Source organism: Nestor notabilis, unplaced genomic scaffold (assembly GCF_000696875.1).
Source record: "Nestor notabilis isolate BGI_N333 unplaced genomic scaffold, ASM69687v1 scaffold1819, whole genome shotgun sequence".
NCBI classification, from domain to species: domain Eukaryota; kingdom Metazoa; phylum Chordata; class Aves; order Psittaciformes; family Psittacidae; genus Nestor; species Nestor notabilis.
Genome location: NW_009943919.1, coordinates 1,190 through 11,991, shown reverse-complemented (window position 1 = coordinate 11,991; position 10,802 = coordinate 1,190). Strand labels below are relative to the sequence as shown.

The 10,802-nt window shown below is 38.3% G+C and overlaps 1 protein-coding gene across 1 annotated transcript in view; it reads right to left on the bottom strand.

The window, feature by feature from the left end:
* AGA (aspartylglucosaminidase) overlaps window positions 1–10,181 on the bottom strand; it is a gene marked incomplete at its 5' end in the record, with an annotated part of 12,866 nt that extends 2,685 nt beyond the window's left edge. Inside the window, 6 exons of the mRNA XM_010022164.1 lie at window positions 534–641; window positions 1,460–1,535; window positions 3,342–3,453; window positions 4,320–4,432; window positions 9,252–9,364; window positions 10,028–10,181. Coding sequence (XP_010020466.1) covers window positions 534–641; window positions 1,460–1,535; window positions 3,342–3,453; window positions 4,320–4,432; window positions 9,252–9,364; window positions 10,028–10,181 — 676 coding nt within the window. The remainder of the gene's footprint in view (window positions 1–533; window positions 642–1,459; window positions 1,536–3,341; window positions 3,454–4,319; window positions 4,433–9,251; window positions 9,365–10,027) is intronic.
* Window positions 10,182–10,802: the final 621 nt, after the last annotated feature.

Sequence of the window (10,802 nt, the reverse complement as noted above, 5' to 3'; positions counted from 1 at the left end):
GACCAACTTGCAAGAATGACTGTCAAAACTCGCTCATGAAAACACCCGTATTTTACGCAGGCTATGCAATCATGATGACTGCATTAAAACACTCTTCCAGTTTCAAATTAGACGCAATTATACAGGACTGTTACAGTGACACCTTCCCACTCTCCCAAGTAATCTCAGACTCACACCTCAACCTTCCTACAATTTATAAGGCTTATTTCCCACACAACAAAACACTTAGTAAGAAAAAGCTAAGCAGTTCTGTCAAAAAGCATGCAAGTTGGAAAAATACTCATTACCTGGTGCCTGCTTGCTCAATAGCACAGCAGTATTAAAGGATCTGTCACCAAGATATTTAAGAAATCATTTCTTTTAAGACAGATATAAGGATGACCTGATTGTGCTGCTGTTCTTTCCCTTTCCATTCCTTCCTTTACTCCCACTTCAGCAGCCAGTAAGTCAGACTGTCTTTTTAATCAGTTAGTTCCTTTTCTGAGTTCACATTTCACTAGAGAAAAATAGCAAAGCCTACCCTAGGGACAAACCTGGGTAAGAAGCGCATCATTATGTCACCATCCCCAGTGGCTGCAGCTCCTCCTGCTGTGCTATCCGCATAGGATCCTGCTCCAGCTATCGGAGAGTCTCCTACACGGCTGTAGTGAAAAATGGAAAAAAAAAAAAAGAAAACACAACAAAACCTGGAAATTGCATAAAACTGTAATTTAATAAGTGGGACTGCATCAGTGTAGTAGCTCTTGGCCTGATATTGGCAAGTTCTTGTAACCTGGGCATACTCTTAACTTTGTCAGCCTTACTGCCTCCAGCTGGGTTAGTGTTGAACTCACAGAACAGAACAGGTGAAGAGGTCACCCCACTGCAGTCAGAAGTCTTGTCTTAAAAGTACCAGAAAAAGTGATCTGTGATAACCTGACTGACCCGAGGCTTAATCCACCTCCAATGCACAACTGTTTGTTATTATACTGACTATAGTTTGGGCAGTAAGGTTTAGCCAGTGGGCAACAATAAGCAGCAGGGGACATTAGTATGTTCAATAACTTGTTGCTAAATCCAGAAGTTGTCTGACTTGGTTCACAGATAAGATTCCTAACTGGGTAGAAAAAAATCTCAAAGACAAAATACAAGCCCAGGGCTCTGATTCTATGTACACTTCTTTGGAGACCATGCACCTCTCCAAAACACTTATTTGTCTCTGGTGCCATGCCTTACAAGTTGCCTTGCAACCGTGTCAGTTGTTTGTGTCTCTCTATGGTGAACTGAGCTGAAAAACAAGCATTCCCTCAAAGACAAATCATCTTGCAACAGTTTCTCAGTATAAGGATTTATGTCGATGCCCAGAAATAAGCAAGGCCATTTTGTGATCATTGCAGTATAAAATATATAACCTTTACATAAGCTTAATGCAGCGAATGAGGCAGGAAAAAAGATTTTTTGTAAAACCAGAGATACTAACCCTGGAATTTTGTGGACTGCACCATTAGTAGACGTCCCAGAAGCAACAATTCCACTCCCACCGATTACAACCATTCCTAAAGTTTTCAACAGGGATGAAACACATTCAGAAACACTCATAACAAATTTATTTAATTGGCATTATGATATCAAGCAGAATGACAATACCCAGACTTTTCAAACTACTGATATCCTTAAACATAGAGAAGTCGTACTCTTAAAGAAGTTCTTCTCAGAACACATTTGGAAACCTTTAGGATGCATTACAAGAGCTCAAAAAGAAACCTCTAACAGTGAGTGACACACTGTTCAGAGCTGTACATTACTGATGCCCAAGCAGCTCCTGTCTCCTGATAAACACCTATGTTAATCAGTGGAGAACAAGTACCTAGTGTCACCACATCCTACCCCAGTACCATCAGAACAACAAAGTCTGGGAATTATAAATGGCCCTATAGAGGGAAATTTTTTTAAAAAAAAAAAGAAAAAAAAAAAGGGGTCAGAAGGATGAGCTTAAATTTCACAGACAGTGACACACCGCCTACCAAAGTTAACAAGAATTACATGGCAGGCAATCAGATCTGTTGGTAAGCCTAGTCCTTGCTAGTTTTGTACTGATAAAAAAGCCACTGCCTCATATTAGAGAAGCTTAGATTGCCACTTGTAGCAGGATGCTGGATCAGCTGCTTCTCTGTAGAGCAAGACTTCACCTCTTTAAGAGAGGGCAGAAACCGCTGCTAGCATCAAACTCCAGTACAAATCGAGATCCAAGAAGCAGAATTCAAAGAGCTGAGTTCTGGTTCTCTGACCTCACTAAGCATTACCTTCCTTCTCATAAAAAAGCTAAAACCATAGAGGCACTGACTCTATAGCCACCATTAGCCTCTGCAAAAAGACTGGAAGGGCATCTGTTCCTACCAACTTCCAAAAAGCTTTGTGAATGAAGGCTCTTCTCAAAATGTGCTAGTCAAGGACACGTTTCATATATAAAACAACAGGGTGGGAGAACTTGCAGTATAATTGTAAGCACCATCATTCACTACAAAACAGCTTAGGACTATTTAATGATACATCAATTCCTGACTTGTACTTAGCAGATTCCCCTCTCATCCTGACACTCCACGATTTCTGAGTTTTCTAGCACTGAAGACTCTATATTCCAGTAAAGAAAGCTACCTACCAACTTAACAATTTGGTAGGTTGCCTGACTTCTGTAGAAAGTTAATTTGTTATTAGGAGAGTGGACTGGAAGCAAAAAAGAAACAACTTGTTATTTCTTGGTATTGCAAATACTATCAGGCAAAAAGTTCTGAATTGCTAAACCGAGAAAAATCCAGATGAAACAAAGGAGTGTAAGCTTCAAGACTCCAAAATATTAAGCTTTGGAAGACATGAATCTTAACTGCTTCACTCCTGTCTGATCTGCTCATTGATCAATATATAGGCTTGGCAATTAACAGTCCTCTATCCATACGCTCTTAGAAGTTTTTGGGACTGCTACTGCTAACCTGTTTTAAGCATAGTAGTTTTTCTAGCAAATTATTTAGACAAAAGCCAGAATAAAAGAAAAATTAAAGCAAGTTTATAAGTTTAAGAACTGTTCAACAAACACTGCTTTTGGTTGGCAACAGGACTAATAGTTTACTCATTTTTTCCACCACTGCAAAGCCTTTAAGTTGGTATGACATCTACAGGGGAGACTTAAGTTAACCATAATCAAGATAAGTATTTTTAATCTTGATCAGTTTTCTAAGCATTCATAGCTGCCCAAGCAATTATGCCAAGGTATCTGAGGGAAAAGCAGTAGGGCATTGAACAAAAGCTAAGGTGGAAGAATGAAGAAAAAAAAATATATCAGCATCAGAGTTACGAAAAGTTGTTACCAATAGTATCATGATTATGAAAACTTCTTCGTGAGATCTGTTCTTCTTTATAAGTCACTTTTTCAGGCCGTTTGTATGGTCCACAGGATTTTGAAGAGTCTGGTATCACATTCTGCAAATATTTTGTAATTTGCATGAATAATATATTCTGCTTCACCACAGATAAATTTAAAAATACCACAATCAATACCTATAATCTACCACACTCGTAACAGATGCCCAATACTTAAATTACACAGCTGTACTGAAATCCCACAAACTGATTTGCTTAAAGAATAAAGAATGACTTCTGGTATTATGCAGTAAAAAGTTTTTCTTACTAGAAAGTTATGTTAATATTAAAGATTCCCCTCTACTGAATTGACTGATTAAAAAAAAAAAAAAAAAAGCAGCCAGGCAGATGAACTGAGCTTGTTTTACTATTGTCAAGTCAGTACCATAGTCAAGATATTTTCCCAGCTGAAAAACAGAATACGTATTGATTTAAAATGGTTCAGCAATGCAGCATTTAATAGCCAAGAAACAAGACAGCATATAAATATGTAGAAATCTGTAACACCAATCCAAAAACAAACAAACAAACAAACAAAAAACCCAAAAACAAACAAACAAAAAAACCCCACAACAGACAAGTTTAACAGACAGCTGCATTAATGTGATATGCTCGCAGGTCTGCATAAAGCCTTTCTAACTTTTTACGGACCTTAATTGCTACTGTAAGATTTTCTTATAGAAATTCATAAATTCATCAAAAAAATATACACTCTGCAAGGTCAAAACCAGCAGGATCCAAGAAATAGGAGCAAGACACATACTCTTGCTGAGTCTACCAAATGCCTGGTAATTCCAAGTTTGTTCGTTTAACATGCAAAGCTTCTTTTTTCTTCACACATAAAGCACAACTTCAAAATAAGCTAAAAGAGGCAATGCTGCATTACTGACCTTCTAAACCCCACTTTCACCACCACCACACTTTACCTTCCAGTAGTTTGGCTGACAGCTTTGATTAAGCCACTCTGAATACACCAAAAGAGATTTTTGGGTAGTTAAATCTTCATATGGAAACCCCATTCTTACAGCAAACAGGGAGGCTTGAAAAGCAACAACAAAACCAAAACCATTAATTTATTCATATTGTTATATACTTTATAATAATGCATTCATGTAATGTTATCTAGAAATCAAGAAATTCTATATCCTCTACAGAGATTAGAAATATGTCTTCAGGGAGCAGTACCAGCCATTATAGTGACGTATAACTGCAGGAGCGAACTCTGCCTTCACTGGCAATATCAAATTTCCTCAAATCACCGTAACTATGTTAAAATATGTAATTTTTACCATTGAAAGAGAAACAGATTGAACTCTATTAATCAACTGAACACAAATAAACTGAAGCAAGAGTGGACTGGGCTGTGTGTGTTACAGAAATGTTTGTGTTATACAAATAATAGTATATTTTCCTTAAAAAGCTAGTTTTCTATGAATTTAAGTAACAGCAGCACGTTTACCACCAAAACACTGATACTTGCAGAAATCAATCCACCAGCTTACATATTACACATTACACTTCTTCCTTGCAGTTTGAAAAGTGACTGCTTCCTTGTTTTGAAAATGAATATAGTATGTGTCAAGGGAGCAAAAGAAATACCAACACAAGCAATGAAAGAATACTGCACTTCTAAGAATGGCTTTTTTCGCTAGGGAAAGGGAAAAGAAAAAAGATCAGCTACTCTTTCATCTTTTAGTTGCAGATACGTTTGATACGACCTAGTAAGAGATACTGTTGCTAGACTCAGATGCTTGAATTTATATTACCAATCCTTGATAATAATGTCACTATAACACTAGAGAAGCTGAACAAGCATCTCCAGTTCAAGAATTAAGAAAAGCCTTCAATTATTTCTGGACAGCTTTTCTATGTTTTTCTTTAAAACCGTGACAGTTAAATCCTCTTTGCACTCAAAGAAAACTGACAGCTTCAATTAAGCAAAACAGGCAGGTTTGCTGGTTTTCTTCGTTTGGTTCGTTTTTGTTTTGGGGGGTCTTTTCAGGTAAAACTGTGCTTATGCATGTTTGTCAGTCATTCTTGCATGACTTCTAAAGCCTTGTTTCTATTCCAGGAAGCAGAATTGGCATTTTTACTCTCTGAACTGTTTACTTGGATTATTGGTCTAAGTATTGCTAGGAGAAAAAGGGAAAGGGTCAGGAACATTGTGATTATGAAACTTTCTTATCTGTTGGAGACAAACCTGAATATTTCTTGGCACATGATAACCAAACTAATTCTGTTTCCTCACTTGTAATCATTCTGCATTAAATGTCCCTTGCCAGACTCCGTGCGTATACATGGCCTTTATTGCTAATTTTCTAAGACTTCGCCCAAAGAAATTAGGCAATGAACAGAGAAAGCAGTTCTTTTAACAGGGCAACTCTGATCAGTGTGGTTATCTGTATCTGTTCAACAAAAGCTACACCACGGCTAAGAAGCAGAACCCAGGAAACTACACACTGGTCAGCTTCACACTGATTATTGAGAGGATGATGGAACAACTAACCTTGGACACCATTTCTGAGCACAGGAAGGACAAGGTGACTGTGAGTTGTCAGCATGGCTTCACAAAAAGGAAGTCATGGTTGGTCAGTCTGATAACCTCCTATGATGAAAAACGGGTTTGGTATATGAAGGGAGCGCAGCAGATATTGTCAACCTTAAACTTCCATATCAAAGGCTCCCACAAGATCCTCAAAGAGAAGTTGATGAAGTATGGCCTGGATGAGCAGACAGTGAGGTGGACTGAAAACTGGATGAAGGGCTGAGCTTAGAGGGTGTTTGGTGATGAGTAGTATGAAGTCTAGTTAGAGCCAGTAACTAGCTGTGGACCACTGGGATCAATACAGGGTCCAGTACTGTTCAGTATCTTCATTAATGACCTGGATGATGGGGCACACATCCTCACCAAATTTTGCAGGTGATACAAAACTAAGAGGAGTGGCTGAAGCTGGGACTGTTTAGCCTGGAGAAGAGAAGGTTCAGGGTGATCTCATCAGCGTATAAAAATATCTGAAGGGAGCGTGCAAAGAAGATCAAGCCAGGCTCTTTTTGATGGTGCTCAGGAAAAGAGGCAATGGGCACAAACTGAAAAATGAGAAGCTCCCTCTGAACAGCATGGCACCCATTCTGAGGGTGACAAAGTTGCCCAGAGGATGTGGAATCTCTATCTCTGGAGATATTCAAAAGCCATCTGGACATGGTCCTGGGCAACCAGCACTAGGTGGCCCTTCTTGAGCAGGGAGGTTGGACCAGAAGACCTCAAGTCCCCACCAACGTCAACCATTCTATGATTCTGTAATGCATTTGTCTTCCTTAAGTTCTGTATGTACCAAAGGTTTTAAGATACCTAAACTTATTTTTTTTTGAGTCAATGTAAACAGAACTGTGAAGACTATTCAGGTGTCATGGCACTCTAACAGATACCATCAGTTTTTTACCACTGAAAATGAAAATTTCATGTTACTTTCACTAAAATTTTACTGCCAGAAACAAGGTACATGTCACACATTTAAAAATGATCAACTAAACAAAATGAATGTGTGCCACAGCTTGCCTCTTCCTCTCTAGTGTCAACTACTCATAGAAATTAAATTTTAGGAAATGGGCAGACTTCCCGGATTGTATCACTAAATATATTCAAATAAAAGTGTAGTTTAGTTATTGGGAGAAAAAATAAAGAATAACGTCAGCAATTTTGCATCTTGAATAAAGAAAGCCTGCAGAGATTATCTACATTTATATTAAAAGGATTTACTATTCTGGTTAGCTTTTCTGGTGAAAATGTGATCATTTTCATTTCAAAAATAAACTGTCATTTCTCTCACATGCTGATTTGAAGGTTCAGATGTATTCTTCTGAAGCTCCATTTTGTCTTTATCAGTTTTTGCTTGGTAAAGACAACCATAGTTTTCTTTATCCAAGTTCTTATTTCTACAGAAAATACGTGCTTTCAGAATACTACTTTATCTTAATTTCTCACTGCTTTGATTCATTCACTAATATTTATGCGCCATCCAACCTGGCCTTGAACACTTCCAGGGATGAGGCATCCACAGTTTCACTGGGCAACCTGTTTGACTGTCTCACCACCCTTATAGTAAAGAATTTCTTACTAAAGCCTGATCTAAATCTACCTTTCTTCAGTTTGAAAACTACTTGTTTTTAAAGTAATGTCCTGCCATTACATGCCCTTGTAAAACGTCCTTCTCCAGACTTTCTGTAGGCACCCTTTAGGTACTGGAAGGATGCTATAAGGTCTCCCTGGAGCCTTCTCTTCTCCAGGCTGAACAATCCCAACTTGCTCAGCTTGTCTCCATTGGAGAGGTGCTCCAGCCCTCTGAGCACCTCTGCAGCCCTCCTCTGGACTTGCTCAAGCCCATCCACATCCCTCTTGTGTTGCTGGCCATAGAGCTGAATGCAGTACTGCAGGTGGGTCTCATAAGAGCGGAGTAGAGAGGGAGAATTAGCTCCCTCAGCCTACTGGCCACATTCCTTTTGATGCAGCCCAGGATACAGTTGGCTTTCTGCACTGTGAGCGCACACTGAAGCTGGATCATGTTGAGCTTTTGGTCAACCAACACCCCCAAGTCCTTCTCCTCAGAGCTGCTCTCAATCCAGTCCCCACTCAGCCTGTCTTTATGCTTGGGACAGCCCCGACCCAGGTGTAGGACCTTGCACTTGGCCTTGAACTTCTTAAGGTCTGTGTTGGCACACCTCTCAAGACTGTCAAGATTCCTCTGGATGGCATCCCTTCCCTCCAGCATGTCAACCGCACTACACAGCTCCATGTTGTTGGCAAACTTGCTGAGGGTGTAAGGGGGAAAGGAGCATGACAAGCATTTCTTCCTCCTCTATTTAACATCTGACCAATTTCTTTTTCAGCATCATCTATGATGCCTCTCTTACCAAAGCCACTTGTAACCTAATCATGGCCAACTGCTCAAATTAAATACAATCTGCAAATCTCAATCTCTCTTTTCAGACCTCCTGTCAAACATTGTCTTCACCTCCCTCTGCTGCCCTATTTCACTCCATCAAAAAACTACTGTTGCACTTATTTCTCTATCATTCTGTATATGTTAACTCCCTCAAGAATCTTTAATCTTTTCTTAGCAGTTTCAAAGTACTTATTCTTAATGCTCAGATGCAATTTCGCACTGATCACATTTCTTTCTGAGCAGGCAAATACATTTTAAAAGTCCTTAACTGTGAGCCAAGTAACCTTCTGTTCACTACTCATATACCTCCCTGGAATGTACATCTCTTTTGAAACCAGTATTACTCTAACAGCAGCAGCTCATATTTGAAAAGCTCAACTACTCCTCCAGTTTGCTATCACTCTTTTGTTGTACCTAGTACAGCCCCTAATGCAGTTTTTTCCATTCAAATTCTCACTTCTATTTTTATACTATGAAACAAAAGTCATGCTGAATACATACTAAAATAGTAAAATCTTAACTTTATAGTCTATTAAGTCTTTTCCTTGGAAAAAGTTGCTTTGTGTTTTTTAATTAAATGTTTACATCTGACAGCTGCTATAGTGCCTTGTATTGAACCATCTTTGATACCTTTGATATCAGTGGTATTAGCAAAGCCTTGGGATTACCAGTTAACGTTTGCAATTAAATTGGTGGAAAGACCACAAAGTCGTGTTTTTCTTTTCATGTCCAAACAGTGAACAACGACTTAATTCATACACATGTAACAAAAGAGTAAACACTTCTGAATTATTTGAATATTCATTTGATTGTCAGAGAATCCTTCCTCCTATATTACCAAGAGTAATATACAGCAATTTTGCCAGGAAGTGTTATAAGAAAAAGGTACATCTTGGAAACAGTTGAACGGATAATTACCTGACTCGCCCACTAATAACGTATGCTTAGTATATTCCATGACTTTTCGTGCTACACTGATTGCATTTTTTACATGTCTGAGATCTGCAACTGCTCCAACTTCCATAGTGTTGCTGTAAACAAGAAATATTTAAAACTTCTTAAAAATACAAGAATAATTGTACATATTTATCAGACAAAACCTGTTCTCATCTAAATTAGAAAGCTTGCTCGTTTAACATACTGCTTTAATTGTTCTATGCCATAGACAGATGACATAGTAGTCTAGTAGTAGACAAACTACATCACTTGTGGGAAAAACTTTGTCCCTATATTGTTTTCTTTCACAGGCACGGGGATGAGGCTCAACTAACAGTAACTCAGTCCACAGTAATACTTTCAGTAGAATAACTATATTATTACATAAACTCATAACAAGAACTACACACTTGCAATTACTTTTTAATCATGACAGCTTTAAATGGTAAATAAAGTACAGAATACAATTGCTCCAGAAGTGAAATATTTATGGAATGAATGCAAAGGGAAAGCTTACAATGCTACCAACCATTTGCTTTGCGAGTGCTATATCTAGAGCTAGATTACTGCACTACGCAAAGATTCAGTAACAAAGATGCTAGTTACTCTTCCACTAATTATTTTCCCTAGCTCCACAAGTTTACATATAACTTTGTCCTATAGTTAACCCTAAATCAGCAAGATCTCTGTTACAGGTCTTACATTAAAATGTGCTAAAAAATACTGGGATCATTCTTTACTCCATGTGGTTTTCTTACCCATTCATAATCATTGCATCCAGTGTTGTTTCTCCACTTTCATCTGGGCTTCCTCCATACCCCACACTCCCATCGCATTGGTCGATCTCACACTGACCACAGCCTCTCTCAACTGCATCCAGCTCAGAACCTCCCAACTGCAATACTCCCCAAGCTGTAATCAACACAATTAACAGTCACTAGTGAAATGTCTCCACTACTGCTTTAAAGAATGTTTTAAAGACGGACATGATGAAGATGCACTATATAAGTGGGTAAAGCAAGTAAATTGTAACTTACAGGTGAAATAAAGTTAAAATATTAATATATTCAAAAGATTATAAAGCATTACTTTTCTAAATACTATTCTTTTTGCATATTTGATTACTGTTTCTAACTGAGAAAATGAGCTTTTTTTTTTCTGACTGAGAAGGTCTTTACTAACTATCTATACAACTTCTATACATTAAATAACCTCCTCCTTTGCTAAGAACCAACCATTGCTTTATCACTGCTTATTTAAAGCCCTCGGGGAGGGGAGGAGGGAAGGGAGGAAGAGAAAGGGGGAAGCAAAACTTTTATCTCAAAAGAAAAAGCAAAAGTTATAACAAGCAGCCCTCAAAAGCTTCATACGAGAATACAGTGTCCAGCTGCAGAATAAAAGGATCTAAACCACACAGTGATCTAAAAGATCTAAAGCTGTATCAGTAACTACGCAAGAACAAAAAGAAAGTGGAAACACTATACAAGAAGTTACAGTCTCCATATTCTCCTGTTCAACCTTTAGTCCTCTGCT